This window comes from Bubalus kerabau, chromosome 1 (assembly GCF_029407905.1).
Source record: "Bubalus kerabau isolate K-KA32 ecotype Philippines breed swamp buffalo chromosome 1, PCC_UOA_SB_1v2, whole genome shotgun sequence".
Lineage (NCBI taxonomy): Eukaryota > Metazoa > Chordata > Mammalia > Artiodactyla > Bovidae > Bubalus > Bubalus kerabau.
The window spans coordinates 17,859,795-17,883,977 of record NC_073624.1 but is presented as its reverse complement, the minus strand read 5'-3'; the positions used below and the strand labels follow the sequence as shown (position 1 = coordinate 17,883,977).

Sequence of the window (24,183 nt, the reverse complement as noted above, 5' to 3'; positions counted from 1 at the left end):
GTGGAAACAGTGTCAGACTTTATTTTTATTGGCTCCAAAATCACTACAGATGGTGACTGCAGCCATGAAATTAAAAGACGCTTACTCCTTGGAAGGAAAGTTATGACCAACCTAGATAGCATATTCAAAAGCAGAGACATTACTTTGCCAACAAAGGTCCGTCTAGTCAAGGCTATGGTTTTTCCTGTGGTCATGTATGGATGTGAGAGTTGGACTGTGAAGAAGGCTGAGCGCCGAAGAATTGATGCTTTTGAACTGTGGTGTTGGAGAAGACTCTTGAGAGTCCCTTGGACTTCAAGGAGATCCAACCAGTCCATTCTGAAGGAGATCAGCCCTGGGATTTCTTTGGAAGGAATGATGCTAAAGCTGAAACTCCAGTACTTTGGCCACCTCATGCGAAGAGCTGACTCATTGGAAAAGACTCTGATGCTGGAAGGGATTGGGGGCAAGAGGAGAAGGGGACGACAGAGGATAAGATGGCTGGATGGCATCACTGACTTGATGGACGTGGGTCTTAGTGAACTCTTGGAGTTGGTGATCGACAGGGAGGCCTGGCGTGCTGCAATTCATGGGGTCACAAAGAGTCAGACACGACTGAGCTACTGATCTGATCTGATCTTATCAGATTGTTGAAGGTGAAGTACTGTGTTTAGGATAAATCCAGAGTAGAAATCATTTCTGAGCTCTGTGGAAGAGCTGACATCGGAGGACTGCAATTTTCTTAATGGGAATTTTTTAAGAAACTTCAGATTTTTTTCAGATTTTCCATTTTTTTTGTGCTTTCAAATATTGGTAGTTGTATTTTCAAGGGAAGACATGCAAAGACCTAACAGAAGTAAAAGGATAAAAGAGAGGCAGCAGGAATACAAAGAAGAACCACACAAGAAAGGACTTATTGACCCAGATAACGATGATGATGTGGTCATTCACCTAGAGCCAGATATCCTGGAGTCTGAAGTCAAGTGGGCCTTAGGAAGCATTAAGACAAAAAAAGCTAGTGAAAGTGATGGAATTCCAGCTGAGCTAGTTCAAATCCTAAAAGATGACCCTGTTAGAGTGCTGCACTCAATATTCCAGCAAATTTGGAAAACTCAGCAATGGAGTTCCACAGGACTGGAAAAGGTCAGGTTGTTTTCATTTCAATCCCAAAGATGGACAATGCCAAAGAAAGTTTAAAGTTTCACACAACAGCACTCATTTCATATGCTAGCAAGGTAATGCTCAAAATCCTTCAAGCTAGGCTTCAACTGTATGTGAACTGAGAACTTCCAAATGTACACGCTGGATTTAGAAAAGGAAGAGGAACCAGAGATCATATTGCCAACATCTGTTGGATCATAGAAAAAGCAAGAGAATTCCAGAAAAAAATCTACTTCTGTTTCATTGACTATGCTAAATCTTTTGACTGTGTGCATCACAACAAACTGTAGGAAATTCTTAAAAAGGTGGGAATACCAGACTACCTTACCTGTCAAGAAGCAGCAGCTAGAACCAAACATGGAACAATGGACTGGTTCAATGCAGGGAAAGGAGTATGACAAGGCTGTATGTTGTCACCCTGCTTATTTAATTTATATGCAGAGTACATCATGTGAGATGCTGGACTGAATGAAGCACAAGCTGGAATCAAGATATTCAGGAGAAATATCAACAACCTCAGATATGCAGATGTTATCACTCTAGTGGCAGAAAGTGAAGAGGAACTAAAGAACCTCTTGATGAAGGTGAAAGGAGAGTGAGAAAGCTGACTTAAAACTCATCATTCAAAAACTAAGATCAGTCTATGGTCACACCACCCTGAACATGCCCAATATTGTTAAAAAACTAAGATCATGGCATCCAGTCCCATCACTTCATGGCAAATGTGCAGTGCTAAGTCGCTTCAGTTGTGTCCAACTCTGCACAACCCTATGGACTGTAGCCTGCCAGGCTCCTCTGTTAATGGGATTTTCCAGGCAAGAATACTGAGGTGGGTTTCCATTTCCTCCTCCTGGGAATCTTCCCAGGATGGAAGGGAATCGAACCCACATCTCTTGTCTACCTCCATTGGTAGGAAGGTTCTTTACCACTAGCATCACTTGGGAAGCAAATATATGGGGAAGAAATGGAAACAGTGGCAGATTTTATTTTCTTGGGCTCCAAAAGCACTGCAGATGGTGACTTCAACGATGAAATTAAAAGATGCTTGCTCTTTGGAAGAAAAGCTATGATAAACCTAGATAGCATATTAAAAAGCAGAAACATCACTTTGCTGACAAAGGTCAAAGCTATGTTTTTTCCAGTAGTCTGGTATGGATGTGAGAGTTGGACCATAAAGAAGACTGAGCACCAAGGAACTGATGTTTTTGAACTGTGGTGCTGGAGAAGACTTTTGAGAATCCCTTGGACAACAAGGAGATCAAACCAGTCAATCCTAAAGGAAATCAACCTTGAATATTCATTGAAAGGACTGATGCTGGAGGTGAAGTTCCAATAGTTTGACCACCTGATGTGAAGAGCCAACTCATTGGAATAGACCCTGATCCTGGGAAATATTGAGATGAGAGCAGGAGGAGAAGTTGGGCGACAGAGGACGAGATGGTTGGATGGCATCATTGACTCCATGGATATAAATCTGAGCAAACTCCAGAAGACAGTGAAAGACAGGGAAGCTTTGGGTGCTGCAGTCCACAGGGTGGCAGAGTTGGAAACGACTTAGTGACTGAACAACAATGTATCTTTTACATATTGGTAGGATCTAAAGTGATAACCCCCCTTTCATTCTTGGTGTTGTTAAATATGTGTTCTTTTAGTTTTTCTTGATTGAATTTTTTGCTAGAGGATTATCAGTTTCATTAGCCTTTCAAAAAGATTACCAGTTGACTTTGTTGATTTTCTTTATTGTGTATGTTTCCTATTTCATTGATTTCTATTAGTTTTTGTTCTTCTCGTTTGGTTTTGATTTGCTGTATTTTTGTAGATTCTTGAGGTGGAATCTTAGATCATTTGCTCTCAGTTTTCTTTTCTTTTCTAATGTAAGCCTCAAGGAAGCATAAAGGCTATAAATTTTCCTCTAAACACCATTTCAGTTGCTTCATGCTGATTTTGAAACTACATAATTCCTTTTGTATTTTATCATCATGAAATGTTCTTTTCTCTCTGAATATATTCTTTATCCTATAGGCTTACTTCATATAATGTTAATATATATAATACAGCTTTCTCTGATCAGTGTTTGCATGGTATATCTTTGTGACCCTATGTTTCTGTGTTTATACAGTGTATGATTTTGTCTTACTTTATGTAGTCTTATCATCTTGCTTTTAGTTGGAGTGTTTAAATTATTTAAATTTAGCATAATTATTTATATACTTGTGTTTAAGTTTACTAGCTTGCTGTTTGTTTTATGCCTTTTTGGTCATATTTTAATCTTTAATTGAGCATTTTAATACTCTATTTTATGTACCCTGTTGGTTTATTGGCTGTATCTCTTTTTGCAGAGCTTATCATAATGTTGAAAATATTACTCTTTAATCACATTTTTCTTTAGATAGCATGTCACTTAATATATAATGTAAGACATTATTATAGTATACTTCTATTTCCCTGTTCTTGTTATTTATGTTACTGTTGTCATATATTCTACTTATAAATATATTATAATTTTGTAATACAAAATTGTTATTTTTGTCTTAAATATTGTAGTATTTTAAAAATGAGAAGAAGTTTTTAAAATATTTACTTGCAGAATTATCATTTAACACAGTTCTTATTGCTTTGGGGAGATTCAAGCTTTCATTTATTATCACTTTCCTTTAACTTTTAGACCTTTAGATAACATTTTTGTGTAGTGTATGTCTGATAGCCTCACATTCTATCATCTGTTATTCATCTGAAAGCACTTTAATTTTCTTTCAGGTTTGAGTTATTTTCAAAAGTGTCTGAATTATCTGGCTTGCATTACTTCAAACAAGAAGTCAGTAATACTTAACATTGCTCCCCTATATATAGTGTGTCAAAATTTCCTGGCTGCTCTTAAGAGTTATTTTTGTTTATGAATGGATTTCAGCAATATATTATCTAGTGCCCTAGGTGGTTTTATTTAGTTTATCTTGTTTGAGATTTGTTTAGCCTCTTGGATCAGTGGGTTTATAGCTTCATTAAATTTGGAAAAATTCCATCTATCATTAAAAAATTTTTTTTCTACTTATCCCTTATTCTGAATCTCCAAATAACATATTTCACATGGTTTGATATTATCCTTCATGATACTAATTTCTACTAGCATTTTTCTCTCTCTACTTCAATTTGGATAGTCAATTGCTATGTATTGGATTTCCAAATCTTTTATTCTGCAATGTCTTGTGTCTTGTTAAGTTAATCCAGACAATTTTTCATTCCAGATATTGTATTTTAGTTTTAGAAGCTCCATTTGCTTTTTTTCCCCTACTTTGTTTTTATGCCTCAGTAGGTATATTTACATTAGAGGTTTAAAGACCTTATCAGCCAATTAAATCATTTCTGTAATTTCTGAATTTGCTTTTAATGATTGCTCATTTAAAAATTTTTTTATGGGTTATATTTTTCTTCTTTGGAAGTCTAGTTTTTTAACTGGATTCAGGCATTACTAGGTAGTCTTTTACCAGAAAGAACTCTAGCAATAAATAATCAGAATATACTCAGAAACAAGGGAATTTAAAAAATTAAGTAATTGATTCCCTTTTATTCTTTTCAAAATATGTTCCTTGGATGACCAAAGATACATTGTCATTTTGGTTTCCCTCCTTAGCTTCAAAACTTTTTATGATCTCACCTTACTTGCCACAAACCCCACCTGTATACCTACCCTTCACTTCTATAGCAGTTGCTTACCTTTGTGACAAACCCATCTTTAAATCAATAAACATTTGTATATTTAAGATCATGTTTACTTGTGTGAAACAGGAGAAATGACAAAAATCCAGGGTTAGGTGATAGATAGGAGAGGCAGAGGGTGATGATATATGCTAAAAACTGATTCAACTAATATTTTCCCCAAATATTTATGTGTCTTATGAGTATTGAGGCTTATGCAACTTCAGTTCAGTCGCTCAGTCATGTCTGACTCTTTGCCTCCCCATGGACTGCAGCATGCCAGGCTTTCCTGTCCATCACCAACTCCCAGAAATTACTTATGGCCATTGAGTTGGTGATGCCATCCAATCATCTCATCCTCTGTCATCCCCTTCTCCTCCCACCTTCAATCTTTCCCAACATCAGGGTCTTTTCCAAGGAGTCAGTTCTTCACATCATGTGGCCAAAGTATTGGAGTTTCAGCTTCAGTATCAGTCCTTCCAATGAATATTCAGGACTGATTTCCTTTAGGATGGACTGGTTGGATCTCCTTGTGGTCCAAAGGACTCTCAAGAGTCTTCTCCAGCACCACAGTTCAAAAGCATCAATTCTTCGATGCTCAGCTTTCTTTTTAGTCCAACTCTCACATCCATACATGACTATTGGATAAACCATGCTGCTACTGCTAAGTCGCTTCAGTCATGTCCGACTCTGTGCGACCCCATAGACAGCAGCCCGCCAGGCTCCTCCGTCCCTGGGATTCTCCAGGCAAGAGCACTGGAGTGGGTTGCCGTTTCCTTCTCCAATGCATGAAAGTGGAAAGTGAAAAGTGAAAGCAAAGTTGCTCAATCATGTCCGACTCTTAGGGACCTCATGGACTGCAGCCTACCAGGCTCCTCCCGCCATGGGATTTTCCGGGCAAGAGTTCTGGAGTGGGTTGTCATTGCCTTTGTCAGCAAAGTAATGTCTCTGCTTTTTAATATGCTGTCTAGATTGGTTATAGCTTTTCTTCCAAGGAGCAAACATCTTTTAGTTTCATGGCTGCAGTCATCATCTGCAGTGATTTTGGAGCCCCCCCAAAATAAAGTCTGTCACTGTTTCCATTGTTTTCCTATCTATTTGCCATGAAGTGATGGGACTTGATGCCATGATCTTAGTTTTCTCCAACCGGGAGCTCTCCAAATAATGGCTTGCTTGCTCTCTACTTTCATCTTCTACCTTTAAAAAAAAATGTCAATTTATTTTAACATTATAAAATGTTTAATACATTAAACCTACATGAAGGAAAATTAAAAAGATACAAGTAATTGGAAAATCATTCTGTGCTAATAGATTGAAAGAATTAATATTGTTAAAATGTCTATACTGCTTAAAGTAATCTATAGACTTAATGCAATCCCTATCAAAATCTCAATAGCATTCTTTATATAAATAGAGAAAAGCCTCAAAATATGAGTGTGTCATTTAGTTTTCATGTATTTATGAATTTTTCCTGTTTTCTTTTCATTCTTGATTTCTAGCTTCCATTGTGGTCAGCAAAGACACTTGAATTATTTTGATATTCTTATATTTTCTGAGACTTGTTTGTGATCTAGCATGTCCTGGAGAATATTTCATGTGTCACTGAGAAGAATGTGTATTTTTCTATACATTGGGTAAAAATGTGCTTTATGGGTCAGTGTATTGGGTGAATGGGCACTATGTGTCTGGTAATGCCATTCAGCCTATATCATTGCTCAGCTCTGTTGTCTTCTTATTGATTTTCTCTCTGAATGATCCATCCATTATAAACAGTGGGATATTTTTGTATTGCTTCTGTTTCTCCTTAAGATCTGTCAGTGTTGGCTTTGTTTATTTACATTTTTTGATGTTGGGGGCATATATTGAATATATATGTAATAACATGGGTTATTGAGTCTTATTGAACTATTTAATCATTATGTCGCCTGTGATGGTTTTGGCTTAACTTCTCTTTTGCCTGACTGCTTTCTTTTGATTAGTATTTGCATGGAATCTCTGTCTCTACCTCTTCACTTTCATCCTATATGTGTCATGAAATCTAAAGTATGCCGTTGGGTCTTGTTTTTTAATCTACTCAGGCCACTCAACATTTTTCATTTGGAAGGTTTAATACATTTACATTTAAAATCATTATTGAAAGGTCAGGACTTGTTACTACCTTGTTCATTGTTTTATGTCTGTTTTGTAGTTCTCTTGTTCTTCCCTTCCATTGCTTTCTTTGTGAAGTGATTTTTCTTAGTGCCATGCTCTGACTCTTTTCTCCTCATCTTGTTATCCACTATACTTTTAATTGTGGTTACCTGGGAACTTGCATCAAGCAATTGATAGCTGTAATAGTCTATAACTGAAGTTAAGTACAATTAAGGTAACAACTTAAATTTAATAGCACACGGAAACTCTATATTTTATTATCCCCCCGACACTTTATATCATTGACGTCAGATTTTATTTCTTCACATATTCTTTTTACACCAGCAAATTTCTGTGGTTATATTTATTCTTGCTGTGTTTGACTTTTGATTACAAAACATGGTTAAAATCATGTGCTGAGATTACAATATATTAGTATTCTGTACTTCTCTTCATATTTATCCTTACTAATGAGAGGCAAGACAAGATTAGTGGTGATGAAACCCCTCAGTTTTTGCTTTTTTAAAATTAAAAAAAAATCTCTCTTCATTTTTAAAGGACAGTTTGCTATATAAAGAGTTGATGATTGGCAATTTTTCTCTCTAAGTGCTTTGTATACGTTACCCTACTCTCTCTGGTCAGCAAGGTTTCTGCTGAGAAATCTGCTTTATGACAGGAACTCCCTTATATGTAACAAGTCACTTTTCTTTTAATGCTTTCAAAATTTTTTGATAATTTAACTATAGCGAGTCTTGGTGTGGAATTCTTCAGGTTCTACCTACCTATGAACTTTTGGGCTTCATAAATCAAGTTGTCCTTTTTTCTCTCCTTAAACTTGGGAAATTTTCAGTCGTTGGTTCTTTAAATAAGCTTTCTGCCTCTTTCTCTTTTACTATTGGGGCTCTCATCATGCATGAATAATTTTGCTCTACAGTTTCCCATGCATTGTGTATGAATAATTTTCACTTTTTTCCATCTTGTTGCTGTTCAATCACTAAGTCATGTCTGACTCTTTGCGACACCATGGACTGCAGCACACCAGGCTCCCCTGTCCTTCACTATCTCCCAGAGTTTGCTCAGATTCATGTCCAAGCCAGTGATGCTATTTAACTATCTCATCTTCTGCCACCCCCATCTCCTTTGCCTTAATATTTCCTAGCATCAAGGTCTTTTCTACTGAGTCGGCTCTTCACATCAGGTGGGCAAACTGATGCGGAGCTTCAGCTTCTGCATCAATCCTTTCAATGAATATTCAGGGATGATTTCCCTTAGGATTGACTGGTTTGATCTCTTGAATGTCTAAGGGACTCGTAAGAGTCTTCTCCAGAACCACAATTCAAAAGCATCAATTCTTCGGTGTTCAGCCTTCTTTATGGTCCAAGTCTCCCATCATTACTTGATTTGTTCTTCTAACAAGATAAGTTGAAATAACCTGTCCTTAAGTTTGCTGATTCTTTGTTTTGGACAATAGTTTGTCTGAAGCACTCTTTTGAATTTTTCAGTTCAGTTATTGTATTCTTTTTTTTTTTTAAACTTGACATAATTGTATTAGTTTTGCCAAACATCAAAATGAATCCGCCACAGGTATACATGTGTTCCCCATCCTGAACCCTCCACCCTCCTCCCTCCCCATACCATCCCTCTGGGTTGTCCCAGTGCACTAGCCCCAAGCATCCAGTATCGTGCATCGAACCTGGACTGGCGACTCGTTTCCTACATGATATTTTAAATGTTTCAATGCCATTCTCCCAAATCTTCCCACCCTCTCCCTCTCCCACAGAGTCCATAAGACTGTTCTATACATCAGTGTCTCTTTTGCAGTCTCATACACAGGGTTATTGTTACCATCTTTCTAAATTCCATATATATGCGTTAGTATACTACATTGGTGTTTTTCCTTCTGGCTTACTTCCCTCTGTATAATAGGCTCCAGTTTCATCCACCTCATTAGAGCTGATTCAAATGTATTCTTTTTAATGGCTGAGTAATACTCCATTGTGTATATGTACCACTGCTTTCTTATCCATTCATCTGCTGATGGACATCTAGGTTGCTTCCATGTCCTGGCTATTATAAACAGTGCTGTGATGAACATTGGGGTACACGTGTTTCTTTCCCTTCTGGTTACCGCAGTGTGTATGCCCAGCAGTGGGATTGCTGGATCATAAGGCAGTTCTATTTCCAGTTTTTTAAGGAATCTCCACACTGTTCTCCATAGTGGCTGTACTAGCTTGCATTCCCACCAGCAGTGTAAGAGGGTTCCCTTTTCTCCACACCCTCTCCAGCATTTATTGCTTGTAGACTTTTGGATCTCAGCCATTCTGACTGGCGTGAAATGGTACCTCATAGTGGTTTTGATTTGCATTTCTCTGATAATGAGTGATGTTGAGCATCTTTTCATGTGTTTGTTAGCCATCTGTATGTCTTCTTTGGAGAAATGTCTATTTAGTTCTTTGGCCCATTTTTTGATTGGGTCATTTATTTTTCTAGAGTTGAGCTGTAGGAGTTGCTTGTATATTTTTGAGATTAGTTGTTTGTCAGTTGCTTCATTTGCTATTATCTTCTCCCATTCTGAAGGCTGTCTTTTCACCTTGCTAATAGTTTCCTTTGATGTGCAGAAGCTTTTAAGGTTAATTAGGTCCCATTTGTTTATTTTTGCTTTTATTTCCAATATTCTGGGAGGTGGGTCATAGAGGATCCTGCTGTGATGTATGTCAGAGAGTGTTTTGCCTATGTTCTCCTCTAGGAGTTTTATAGTTTCTGGTCTTACGTTTAGATCTTTAGTCCATTTTGAGTTTATTTTTGTGTATGGTGTTAGAAAGTGTTCTAGTTTCGTTCTTTTACAGGTGGTTGACCAGATTTCCCAGCACCACTTGTTAAAGAGATTGTCTTTAATCCATTGTATATTCTTGCCTCCTTTGTCAAAGATAAGGTGTTCATATGTGCGTGGATTTATCTCTGGGCTTTCTATTTTGTTCCATTGATCTATATTTCTGGCTTTGTGCCAGTACCATACTGTTTTGATAACTGTGGCTTTGTAGTGGAGCCTGAAGTCTGGTAGGTTGATTCCTCCAGTTCCATTCTTCTTTCTCAAGATAGCTTTGGCTCTTGGAGGTTTTTTGTATTTCCATAAAAATTGTGAAATTATTTGTTCTAGCTCTGTGAAGAACACTGTTGGTAGTTTGATAGGGATTGCATTGAATCTATAAATTGCTTTGGTTAGTATACTCATTTTCACTATATTGATTCTTCCAATCCATGAACATGGTATATTTCTCCATCTATTAGTGTCCTCTTTGATTTCTTTCACCAGTGTTTTATAGTTTTCTATATATAGGTTTTTAGTTTCTTTAGGTAGATATATTCCTAAGTATTTTATTCTTTCCGTTGCAATGGTGAATGGAATTGTTTCCTTAATTTCTCTATCTGTTTTCTCATTATTAGTGTATAGGAATGCAAGGGATTTCTGTGTGTTGATTTTATATCCTGCAACTTTACTATAGTCATTAATTAGTTCCAGTAATTTTCTGGTGGAGTCTTTAGGGTTTTCTATGTAGAGGATCATGTCATCTGCAAATAGTGAGAGTTTTACTTCTTCTTTTCCAATTTGGATTCCTTTTATTTCTTTTTCTGCTCTGATTGCTGTGGCCAAAACTTCCAAAACTATGTTGAATAGTAATGGTGAAAGTGGGCACCCTTGTCTTGTTCCTGACTTTAGAGGAAATGCTTTCAATTTTTCACCATTGAGGATAATGTTTGCTGTGGGTTTGTCATATATAGCTTTGATTATGTTGAGGTATGTTCCTTCTATTCCTGCTTTCTGGAGAGTTTTTATCATAAATGGATGTTGAATTTTGTCAAAGGCTTTCTCTGCATCTATTGAGATAATCATATGGTTTTTATTTGTCAATTTGTTAATGTGGTGTATTACATTGATTGATTTGCGGATATTGAAGAATCCTTGCATCCCTGGGATAAAGCCCACTTGGTCATGGTGTATGATCTTTTTAATGTGTTGTTGGATTCTGATTGCTAGAATTTTGTTAAGGATTTTTGCATCTATGTTCATCAGTGATATTGGCCTGTAGTTTTCTTTTTTTGTGGGATCTTTGTCAGGTTTTGGTATTAGGGTGATGGTGGCCTCATAGAATGAGTTTGGAAGTTTACCTTCCTCTGCAATTTTCTGGAAGAGTTTGAGTAGGATAGGTGTTAGCTCTTCTCTAAATTTTTGGTAGAATTCAGCTGTGAAGCCGTCTGGACCTGGGCTTTTGTTTGCTGGAAGATTTTTGATTACAGTTTCAATTTCCGTGCTTGTGATGGGTCTGTTAAGATTTTCTATTTCTTCCTGGTCCAGTTTTGGAAAGTTGTACTTTTCTAAGAATTTGCCCATTTCTTCCACGTTGTCCATTTTATTGGCATATAATTGTTGATAGTAGTCTCTTATGTTCCTTTGTATTTCTGTGTTGTCTGTTGAGATCTCTCCATTTTCGTTTCTAATTTTATTGATTTGATTTTTCTCCCTTTGTTTCTTGATGAGTCTGGCTAATGGTTTGTCAATTTTATTTATCCTTTCAAAGAACCAGCTTTTGGCTTTGTTGATTTTTGCTATGGTCTCTTTTGTTTCTTTTGCATTTATTTCTGCTCTAATTTTTTAGATTTATTTCCTTCTACTAACTCTGGGGTTCTTCATTTCTTCCTTTTCTAGTTGCTTTAGGTGTAGAGTTAGGTTATTTATTTGACTTTTTTCTTGTTTCTTGAGGTGTGCCTGTATTGCTATGAACTTTCCCCTTAGGACTGCTTTTACAGTGTCCCACAGGTTTTGGGTTGTTGTGTTTTCATTTTCATTCGTTTCTATGCAAATTTTGATTTCTTTTTTGATTTCTTCTGTGATTTGTTGGTTATTCAGTAGTGTGTTGTTCAGCCTCCATATGTTGGAGTTTTTAATAGTTTTTCTCCTGTAATCGAGCTCTAATCTTACTGCATTGTGGTCAGAAAAGATGCTTGGAATGATTTCTATTTTTTTGAATTTACCAAGGCTAGATTTATGGCCCAGGATGTGATCTATCCTGGAGAAGGTTCCATGTGCGCTTGAGAAAAAGGTGAAATTCATTGTTTTGGGATGAAATGTCCTATAGATATCAATTAGGTCTAACTGGTCTATTGTATCATTTAAAGTTGTGTTTCCTTGTTAATTTTCTGTTTAGTTGATCTATCCATAGGTGTGAGTGGGGTATTAAAGTCTCCCACTATTATTGTGTTATTGTTAATTTCTTCTTTCATACTTGTTAGTATTTGTCTTACATACTGCGGTGCTCCCGTGTTGGGTGCATATATATTTATAATTGTTATATCTTCTTCTTGGATTGATCCTTTGATCATTATGTAGTGACCTTCTTTGTCTCTTTTCACAGCCTTTGTTTTAAAGTCTATTTTATCTGATATGAGTATTGCTACTCCTGTTTTCTTTTGGTCCCTATTTGCATGGAAAATCTTTTTCCAGCCCTTCACTTTCAGTCTGTATGTGTCCCCTGTTTTGAGGTGGGTCTCTTGTAGACAGCATATGTAGGGGTCTTGTTTTTGTATCCATTCAGCCAGTCTTTGTCTTTTGGTTGGGGCATTCAATCCATTTACGTTTAAGGTAATTACTGATAAGTATGATCCCGTTGCCATTTACTTTATTGTTTTGGGTTCGAATTTATGCACCGTTTTTGTGTTTCCTGTCTAGAGAATATCCTTTAGTATTTGTTGGAGAGCTGGTTTGTTGGTGCAGAATTCTCTCAGCTTTTGCTTGTCTGAAAAACTTTTGATTTCTCCTTCATACGTGAATGAGATCCTTGCTGGGTACAATAATCTGGGCTGTAGGTTATTTTCTTTCATCATTTTAAGTATGTCTTGCCATTCCCTCCTGGCTTGAAGAGTTTCTATTGAAAGATCAGCTGTCATCCTTACGGGAATTCCCTTGTGTGTTATTTGTTGTTTTTCCCTTGCTGCTTTTAATATTTGTTCTTTGTGTTTGATCTTTGTTAATTTGATTAATATGTGTCTTGGTGTGTTTTGCCTTGGGTTTATCCTGTTTGGGACTCTCTGGGTTTCTTGGGCTTGGGTGATTATTTCCTTCCCCATTTTAGGGAAGTTTTCAACTATTATCTCCTCAAGTATTTTCTCATGGTCTTTCTTTTTGTCTTCTTCTTCTGGAACCCCTATGATTCGAATGTTGTAGTGTTTAATATTGTCCTGGAGGTCTCTGAGATTGTCCTCATTTCTTTTAATTCGTTTTTCTTTTATCCTCTCTGATTCATTTATTTCTACCATTCTATCTTCTAATTCACTAATCCTATCTTCTGCCTCTGTTATTCTACTATTTGTTGCCTCCAGAGTGTTTTTAATTTCACTTATTGCATTATTCATTATATATTGTCTATTTTTTATTTCTTCTAGGTCCTTATTAAACCTTTCTTGCATCTTCTCAATCCTTGTCTCCAGGCTATTTATCTGTGATTCCATTTTAATTTCAAGATTTTGGATCAATTTCACTATCATTATTCGGAATTCTTTATCAGGTAGATTCCCTATCTCTTCCTCTTTTGTTTGGTTTGGTGGGCATTTATCTTGTTCCTTTATCTGCTGGGTATTCCTCTGTCTCTTCATCTTGTTTAAATTGCTGAGTTTGGGGTGTCCTTTGTGTATTCTGGCAGTTTGTGGAGTTGTGCTTTATTGTGGCGTTTCCTCGCTGTGTGTGGGTTTATACAGGTGGTTTGACAAGGTTTCCTGGTTAGGGAAGCTTGTGTCGGTGCTCTGGTGGGTGGAGCTGTATTTCTTCTCTCTGGAGTGCAATGAAATGTCCAGTAATGAGTTATGAGATGCCTATGGTTTTGAGGTGACTTTGGGCAGCCTGTATCTTGAAGCTCAGGGCTGTGTTCCTTTGTTGCTGGAGAATTTGCTTGGTATGTCTTGCCCTGGAACTTGTTGGCCCTTGTGTGGTGCTTGGTTTCAGTGTTGGTATGGAGGCATTTGATGAGCTCCTGTCAATTAATGTTCCTTGGAGTCAGGAGTTCCCTGGAGTCAGGGTTTGGATTTAAGCCTCCTGCTTCCAGTTATCGGTCTTATTTTTACAGTAGTTTCAAAACTTCTCCTTCTATACAGCACCATTGATAAAACATCTACGTTAAAGATGAAAAGTTTCTCTACTGTGAGGGTCACTCAGAGAGGTTCACAGCATTACATGGAGAAGAGAAGAGGGAGGAGGGAGTTAGAGGTGACCCAAATGAGATGAGGTGGAATCAATAGTGGAAAGAGTGGGCTAGCCAGTGGTCACTTCCTTATGTGCACTCCACAACTGGACCACTCAGAGATGTTCACGGAGTTATACAGAGAAGAGGAGAAGGAGGAAGGAGACAGAGGTGGCCAGAAGGATAAAAGTGGGGAATGAAAAGGAGGGAGACAGATCCAGCCAGTAATCAGTTCCCTAAGTGTTCTCCACCGTCTGGAACACACAGAAATTCACAGAGTTGGGTAAGGTAGAGAGGGGTTAGGGAGGAGACACAGATGGCCTGGTGGAGAAAAAGGAGAGTCCAAAGGGAGAGAGAGCAGTCAAGCCAGTAATCTCGCTCCCTAGTGAAAAATGGGTCCTGAAGATTGGGTTCTTAAAGGTACAAAATTGGTAACAAATACATAAAAGCAAAAATTAAAAATCTAGAGTAGCGTTTTGAATTTCAAAAATAGGATGTTAAAGAAAAGAAGAAGGAATAGAAAGAGGAAAAAACGAACAAAGAAAAACAAACAAGGTCGTGAAAATTATAAAGAAAACACAGGTACAAAATTGATAACTAATACCAAAAAGCAAAAATTAAAAATCTAGAGTAGAGTTTGTAATTTCAAAAATACAATGTTAAAAAAAGGAAGAAGAAAAATAAAGAGAGAAAACAAACAAAAAAAAACAAACAAAAACAAACAATGTCTCAAAAGTTATAAAGAAAATAAAGGTACAAAATTGATATCAAATATCAAAAAGCATAAATTAAAAATCTAGAGTAGAGTTTGGAATTTCAGATATACAATGTTATTTAAAAGAAGAGAAAGAAACAGAGAAAAAAAAGTCACAGAAATTATAAAAAAAACTATAGGTACAAAATTGATAACATATACCAAAAAGCTAAAATTAAAAATCTAGAGTAGAGTTTGGAATTTCAAAAACACAATGTTAAAGAAAAGAAGAAAGAAAAAAAACAAGGTCAAAAAATTATAAAATATATATATATTAAGTTTGCTGAAGAAGAAAAAAATAGGGTCTTTTTTTTTTAAAAAGTAATAGGTTATAAAGTGAAAATTATAGGAACAATAGAGGACTTAAAAAAATTTTTTTAATTAAAAAAATAGTAAAAATATATCTAAGACTTTCTCTGGTTTTGTTGTGAGTATTGCGGGTTCAGTTCATTTTTGGCTAGTTCCTTTGTCTGACTTATATTTCTCAAGGTCTATAGGCCCCTTCCTATGTAGTCCATAGTAACCACAGGGTTTTAATCTATGGCCTTAGCTTCCCAGGCGTTTCCCTCTGTTATAACTTCTTCTGTTTGCCGCTGTCTTCAGTGTCTGGTTTCCGCCCTGACACAAAGGGGACGGTGGAGGACACTTTTTTTTTTTTTTTTTTAAGGCTCACTTGTTCAGTCGCGCTGAGGGGAGGTAGGGAGGGATGCTGCAAACAAATAACACTGGCGTGTGCTCGCAGTGCCTCAGCCACACTGGGTCTGCCCCCGCTCATGGCGCGTGTAGCCTCCCTGCCCACACTGCTTGGGCTCTAGGTTGTTCCGCCGGGAACAATCCGAAGCCAGCCCTGGGCTGCATGTACCTCCCAGGTCCAAGCCGCTCAGGTTCAGGCACTCGGGTAGTCCTCAGAGGCGCAGACTCAGTTGGGCCTGCATTTTGTGCTCTTCCCAAGTCCAAGCAGCTCAGGTGATGAGGTGTTTGGCGAGCACCAATGCTGCAACTTATCGCCTACCAGCCACTCAGTTATCTGGGTGTAAAACCGGCACACCTTCTCAGGCAGATGTTGACCATCCAGACCCCCAAGAAGTTTTAGTTAGCAAAGAAGCCTGCTTACAGTTTTATAGATAATGTCTCTCTGGGGCTGCGATTGCCCCCTTCCGGATCTGGCTGCCTGTCACCGGAGGGGGAAGGTCTGCAGCCGGCTATCTCTGTTCAGTCCTTTGTTCCGTGTGTGGGCCTGGCGGTGTCTTAGGTTAGGGCTGGCTTTTTGCGTGGTAGATATCCCACAGTCTGGTTTGCTAGCCCAAACTATCTCGCTCAGATAGCACTCAGGGCGTTCAGGCCAGACTCTTACTCTAAGTGATGCAGCCCATGCCGCGGCTCCCTGCCCAGCCCCTGCTTGCTAATGGCGTGTGCAGGCGTCTGCGCTGCTTCTCCGCTGGGGGAGTTACCGTAGGGCTCACAATCTGTGAGTTTTAATTGTTTATTTATTTTTTCTCTCTGTTATGTTGCCCTCTGTGCTTCCAAAGCTCAGCGCAGATTCGGCAGTGAGAAGGTTTCCTGGTGTTTGGAAACTTCTCCTTTTTAAGACTCCCTTCCCGGGACGGAACTCCATCCCTCCCTCTTTTGTCTCTTTTTTTGTCTTTTATATTTTTTCCTACCTCCTTTCGAAGAGTTGGGTTGCTTTTCTGGGTGCCTGATGTCCTCTGCCGGCATTCAGAAGTTGTTTTGTGGAATTTACTCGACGTTTAAATGCTCTTTTGATGAATTTGTGGGGGAGAAAGTGTTCTCCCCATCCTACTCCTCCGCCAACTTGGCTCCTCCCTCTTTTCAGTTCAGTTATTGTATTTTTGAGTTTCAGCAATTCTGTCTGGTTTCTTCTTGTGTTTTCTGTTTTTTAGTATATGTGCTGCTGAAGTGAGCACTGTGTTTTCTATTTTTTAATTAAACTTTGCCATTTGTTCATGTACTTTTCCAGATGGTGTTCAGTTGTCTGTTTCTGTTCTATTGTAGCCATTGAGTTTGAACCAATTATTTTGAATTTTTTCTCAAGCAGTTCATAAATCTTTATTTCTTCAAAGTAGTTGCTGGAGTTTTATTGGTTTCCTTAAGTGGCATCTTATTTTGCAGATTCTTCATGATCTGTGTAGTCTTGCATTGGTGAGTGTGCATTTGAAGGAGCAGACACTTCTTCCAGAATTTCAACAAATAAAGATTTGTTGAAATCTGATTTCAACCAATAAAGATCTACTGCCTTGTCCTTGAACTGATAGGACTGCCCTTGGTCTTGTGGTCCAGCAAAGCTGGAGTCAGGTTATGTGGCTTCTTCTGGGGCTGCTGTTGTGTCTCTGGTCAGTGGCCCTGTTGGCAGGTACATGGATGAGTGTTGCTTCCTCTGGGTGCTGAGGTGGGCAGGATTGCTTCCCTAGTGTAGTAGAGTGAGACTGAGCCTAGGTTGCAGGGTGCACTAGAATCTGCACTCATACTCATGTCCACAGTTGACAGTCCTGTTGTCAGGGATGCCAAATGGTGTGACTCCTTCTGGATGTCTGGGCAGACAGGACTGCCCAGGACCATGGTGGTGCAGGGTTGGTGCCACATCAGGGAGCAGTTTCTGAGTCAGTTCTGTCTGAAGTTGGCAGGCATGTTGCTGGGGGCACACTGTTTCTGTGGGAGAATGAGGGTTGGGGACCCTCCTTTTTTTATCATCTCACTGATGTCAGATATGAATACAGAATTAGCATGATGATAGAATTAAAATCAATTAATATCACTCTTTATGGTTCTTTATGATTTCTGTTTCAGAAGAAAAGTCTGTAGTAGGAACTCTTTGGCAAATTCACTGTTTTATAAATTTCCATTCAGAACTCATTCTCTCCCAGGTTTGTTGACAAATACCAAGTTTTCAAGAGAAACGTCTAAGACTATTCCTTCTCTCTCCTGTGACTTTCTGAGCTTACTTAAGAGAACAGACTCATCTTTTTTCCCATTTAGGTAATCTAAGAAATTCTTGGAATATTTTGTCATCAAAAATTATCAGAAAAATAAAATTTGGTACATTAAAAGTGAATTAGTTATTATGTCAGTATTTCTTCTCTTGAGCCATTATCTGTCTACAGGTTGGCATGCACTAATGGATCCAGCCTATATGATTTTCTCTACACCACGCCACTTGAGGAGCGGCACATGGGAGAAAAAACTGATTATATTAGTAGCAGAAAGTCTCAGAAAAGCTTTCTAACTTTGTCCAGACGATAGATCTCTACACTCTCAGCCATTTTGCTCTGGTTTGATTCTGTTCTTCATGTATCTATACTCAACTTTGAGTGCCACACATTACACATTATTTTCTTGGGCTCTGTAGATCCCAGGCTCCTAAATGAGAAACTTCTCTAACCAAAATAAAATATATGTACTTGGCATTCAACCAGACAGATGATCTGTCTTGGTCCCTGTAGTTTTCTGGACCTCAGATAAGGAATTCACATTTCTAACCAACCTCAAAGTATACCTTGCTGGGATCCAGTCATTCAAAACTCACCCTGCTTCTGGGTTTCTCTTTAGAAACTTGGTCATGAAAATGCAACTCTGACACTAACTGTTAAATTCTCAGTTCGTGCTCAGCTCCTGGAAAGTTTTCACACCATTGCCTGTGGCATATTGTTTTCAATTTGCAAGCAAGGAAAATGAATGCTCACTGTATTTGTCGTTATTTTTATCTTAGGATCTGTGCGTCTGTTTGGAGGGGATAGACCCTGCTCAGGGCGTGTAGAAGTACATTCTGGAAAAGCCTGGATCCCACTATCTGATGGGAATTTCACACTCCCCACTGCCCAGGTCATCTGTGCAGAGCTGGGATGCGGCAAGGTTGCATCTGTCCTGAAACACATGCCCTTCAGAGAGTCTGATGGCCAGGTCTGGGCTGAGGAGTTCAGGTGTGAGGGGGAGGAGCCTGAGCTCCGGGTCTGCCCCAGAGTGCCCTGTCCAGGGGGCACGTGTCACCACAGTGGAGCTGCTCAGGTTGCCTGTTCAGGTGAGATGTAGATCAGGACTAACCTCCCTGCACTCTTGTTGGGGTAAGAAAATCATGAGATTTTGCTGAAATCCTGTCTTCTTCTACCAGCATACTCAGAAATCCGGCTCATGACAAACGGCTCCTCTCAGTGTGAGGGGCAGGTGGAGATGAACATTTCTGGACGATGGAGAGTGCTCTGTGCCTCCCACTGGAGTCTGGCCAATGCCAATGTTGTCTGTCGTCAGCTTGGCTGTGGAGTTGCCATCTCCACCCCCAGAGGACCACACTTGGTGGGCAGAGATGACCAGATCTCAACAGTCCGATTTCACTGTTTGGGGGCTGAGTCTTTCCTGTGGAGTTGCCCTGTGACTTCCCTGGGTGGTTCTGACTGTTCTCATGGCAACACGGCTTCTGTGATCTGCTCAGGTAAGAGAGAGGGAAGGGCTGTTGGTACTCAGGATGCTCCTGGAGTGATATGTCTCCAAGGGCAGGGAGGGAGGGAAAACTGACTTCAAACGTTAGATATTTCATGACGAAATATGGGTTTTGTCATTATTCATTCATGTTTCAGATCAGGGCAAGAAGCATAAAGGAGAATACATATTTTAAGTAAACATAGCTATATAACTATAATCATAGTGAACAATATATAATCAAAAAGGGTATACCTCAGTCAGGGATTTTTCCTCACTGAACCATGTGAGAATTTCTATGCCCATCAGTTTCCTTTACCCGATAACCTCAGCATGTATTTCTTAAGACATCATTCAAAATCAGGAAATTTCAATTGCACACATTATTAACAATTTTGAAATACATCTGAACTTGAAATTGTTTTGTTTTGAAGTTATAGTAGAAAGGTTTAACTACAAATTCAGTATTTTTAATAAATCAGAATTATTCAGATTTTCTATTCATCCATATGTCATTTCAAATGGAACTATTCAAAGAATTTCTCTACTTCAGCTAATTGTGTAAAAGTCTTGGCAAAGAGGGAGTGATGTCAGCATCATGGTGGTTTGCTTCCTTCCTATTTGCTTCTCTTTTTAACAATTAATTAACCATACATCCATGATTAAAAGTGCCTCTGTGAAAGTTGTGGGATCCATAACTTATATCAAAGGACCAGGAAGATGGTCACTCACCTGGGCATCCAGTAATAGGCGGGTAGACAGTGGTACAGACTGGAGCCAGCAGGAGCTAGTGAAGCTGTCCCAGCCCCCTGGGCCATGGTCAGGGAAAACATGGAGAAACATGGTGAGTGCTCATTTGGTCAGATACCTATAGAAATTGTTAGAAGTTCAAGATTCCTGAAGGGAGAGTTCATTACTCTGTTGGAGCCAAAAAAGTTAAGTTTGAATTATTGGGGAGGATTAAAGGATTTTGCCAGTGCTGCTCCTTACCCCAAGGTGACACAGCATAAATTTGAACTAGCTGGTGGGGCCTCTCTCATGGGCGAAAAGGAAAGCAATGAGCTAGTGCCCACTTGATATTGCTGGGGAAACCAATTTCTTTCCAGAAGCACCCAGAGTTCTAGGGCTGAACCTCCATGACTGAGGCGAGAGAGGAAATATGAAAGATCATTAAAAATGTCAAAGAGTGTAAAAGGGATGCAATTCCTGCGACTACACTCAGGGCTTCAGCAGGAAGCCCATCCATAAGCCTCTAGGAGAATGTCACCCGAAGATCTCTCTCCCTGGGCCTGTAGGTACTCCAAGTCCCTGAGGGTACTAAATCTTTAGAAAATCATCTTTACTACCACCCTTCTGACAGCTGCTTTTGTGTGTTTCCAAGTGTGGAGATGAAAGCAAACTCCAGTAAATGGAGTGATCTTAAAAAACAGACTAGGGTCTATGGGCAGGGAGGTAACCACAGGCTTGAGCTGTAGCTCAACATTCTGCAAAACAGAAGAGAGCTTTTCAGCAGCCTGTTGAGTTTTACGGACCAAAGAAGACATAAAAGCTTAAGATATTTTCTATAAGATGAAGCAAGGAATGTAGAGTGAGTCTATATAAGGTCAGGGAAGAGTATATACCACCTGAAGGTAATCAGTAAAAATTTAATGTGGTGTCAGCTACATCTAAGGCAAAAGCAGCAAAACAAAATTTCAAGGAACTTGAAGAATTAAAGAAAGTAGTCATCACCAAAGAGTAACAGTAACTTTTCAAAACTGACAAAGACACATGTCAATGACATGGATCTTTGCAATCTAGCTTATAAAGAACCCAATTCAGCTGTTTTGAGGAAACTGAATGAGCTGTAAGAAAAGACAGAAAGGCAATTCAATGAAATAAGGGAAACAATAGATGAAAAAACAAGAAGTTTAATAAAGAGAAGTTATAAAAAGAACCAAACAGAAATTCTGGTGCTGAAGAGTTTAATGAATGAAATGGGGAAAAATGCAGCAAAGAGCATCTACGACAGAGTAGATCAAGTTAAAGATAGAATCAGTGGTTAAAAATGAGTAAAAAGGGAAGAATATATCCTATGTGACTTATGGGTCTATGCTAACATAAAAATGTCTAGGAGAAGAGAGGGAGAGGGTGGGGGAAATTGTATTTAAATGAATAATAGCTGTGAATTTTTCTAACTTGGGCAGAGGCTTGAAAATTCAAACTGATAAGACTAATAGGAAACCTTATAATCCTAATGCAAAAGACCTTTTCTCAGAAACATAATTCAACTGTAAAAACCAAAGACAAAGAATCATAAAAGTAGCAGAAAAAATATTGAATAAAGTGAAATAACTAAATGATTATTTAGCATACTGTTTAAAATTTGAAACTCTGCTGGTCACATGCAGGACCAGCTAGTTCACATTGCTTAGGGTTGATGTGATTGCTTAGATTGATGACTAACATATAGTTCATCCATGTACACAGACTGTCTTCACTAATGACCAATGAAGCATAAACCAAAATAAGTGGTACTTCTTTATACTAGCAAAATCTAGGGGGAAATTGGGAAAATTCCATTTATTATAGTATAAAAACTATTAAATATGTAGGAAGAAACTTAAAATATCTAAAGGGCTTACATTGAAAGTCACAGAGCATCTAAAAAAATAAAAATGTATACTATGTTCATGGATTAGAAAACTTAATAGGCTGTCAATTCTCTTCAATTAATATACAAAATAAATCTAATCCTAATAAAAAGCCAAGCAATATTTTTGTAGAACTTTACAAGCAAATTCTAAATATTTATTTAAATGTGAAAGAAGTGAAATGGACAAAACAATTTTGAAAAATAAGGGCCAAAAAGAACTTCAAGTTTCCTACTGCATATCCACAGCAACATGGCCATTGAATAAGAATAGCTAAATAGATCAACAGAACACAATAAAGTTTAGTAACAGACCCAAACCCATGTATGTGTTGAAATTGTACAAAGGCATAGAGATATTTCAAAGGGGAAAACATATTCTCTTCAAAAATGATCTGCTAATTGAATATCTTCATGGGAGGCGGGGATGAACCATGATCCTGATTTCACATCATAAGCACCATTCCCCCCAACCTCTCCCTGAAGAAAAATCCCAGTCCATCAGGGTAGCTCAAATAAATGGTTATTCCCATATAAAATTTAATTATAAAACTGGTAGAAGAAAACATAAGAAAAATTATTATGATTGTGGAGTAGGCAAACATTTCCTAAGTCAGATAAGACATTAACCATTAAAAAATGAGATGTGATTTTCTTTTTTTTTTTTAATTATAAAATGTCTTTATTTCAATGACATAGTAACACTTCCGTTTGCCTCAAGTTTTGTTGAGGTTTTTGATCTTTTTTGCACTCAATTATACCTTGTAACAATAATACGAAGTCATGTAAAAAATGAGATGTGATTTTCATTAAAATTAAAACTTTTTGATTTTTGAAAAAAAATTAAGAAAATAAAATGGCATTCAACTGATAGGGAAAAATTAATTGCAATACATAGTGAAGAGGAACTAAAAAGCTTCTTGATCAAAGTGAAAGAGGAGAGTGAAAAAGTTGGCTTAAAGCTCAACATTCAGAAAACGAAGATCATGGCATCTGGTCCCATCACGTCATGGCAAATAGATGGGGAAACAGTGGAGACAGTGTCAGACTTTATTTTCTGGGGCTCCAAAATCACTGTAGATGGTGATTGCAGCCATGAAATTAAAAGACGCTTACTCCTTGGAAGGAAAGTTATGACCAACCTAGATAGCATATTCAAAAGCAGAAACATTACTTTGCCAACAGAGGTCCGTCTAGTCAAGGCTATGGTTTTTCCAGTAGTCATGTATGGATGTGAGAGTTGGACGGTGAAGAAAGCTGAGCACTGAAGAACTGATGCTTTTGAACTGTGGTGTTGGAGAAGACTCTTGAGAGTCCCTTGGACTGCAAGGAGATCCAACCAGTCCATTCTAAAGGAGATCAGTCCTGGGTGTTCTTTGGAAGGAATGATGCTTAAGCTGAAACTCCAGTACTTTGGCCACCTCATGTGAAGAGTTGACTCATTGGAAAAGACTCTGATGCTGGGAGGGATTGGGGGCAGGAGGAGAAGGGGACGACAGAGGATGAGATGGCTGGATGGCATCACTGACTCGATGGCCATGAGTTTGAGTGAGCTCCGGGAGTTGGTGTTGGACAGGGAGGCCTGACATGCTGCAGTTCATGGGGTTGCAAAGAGTCGGACACAACTGAGTGACTGAACTGAACTGATATCTAACAAAGGACTTGTAACAACAATAAGTGAAAAATTTATAACAGAAAAATAAGTAAAGAACTATCCAGTTTAAACATGGGCAAGATATTAAGAAAGACACTTTCCCAAAGATGATATATAAATGGCCAATAAGTAAATGAGAAGATACCAAATATCATTAGCTATTAAAGAAATTCAAATTAAAGTATGAGATATAAATTCACAAATTAGACTGGCTAGAATTAAGGAGACTGACAATTCCAAGTATGGAGAAGGTTATTGATCCACTAGAAATACATTGCTTATGATAAAGTAAGAGAAAACAGCTCTTAGCAACTCTATGTTACCCAAAATTTCTGTTACCCAAGAGGGATGAAAAGATATGTCCACAAAAATTTAGGCAGAAAAGTCAGACATGTTTATTTAAAGAGTAAGAAAGTACAAGCCACTCTAATTTTCTTTTTTTTTTTTAATTTTATTTTATTTTTAAACTTTACAATATTGTATTAGTTTTGCCAAATATCAAAATGAATTTGCCACAGGTATA

At 38.1% G+C, this 24,183-nt stretch overlaps 1 protein-coding gene across 1 annotated transcript in view; it reads left to right on the top strand.

Moving 5' to 3' along the window:
• The window catches only part of LOC129644130 (antigen WC1.1-like), a 69,431-nt gene that overhangs the window by 11,858 nt on the left and 33,390 nt on the right, over positions 1 to 24,183 (top strand). The window contains exons 3-4 of the mRNA XM_055569558.1: positions 18,671 to 18,979; positions 19,070 to 19,387. Of these exons, the coding sequence (XP_055425533.1) occupies positions 18,671 to 18,979; positions 19,070 to 19,387 (627 nt within the window). The remainder of the gene's footprint in view (positions 1 to 18,670; positions 18,980 to 19,069; positions 19,388 to 24,183) is intronic.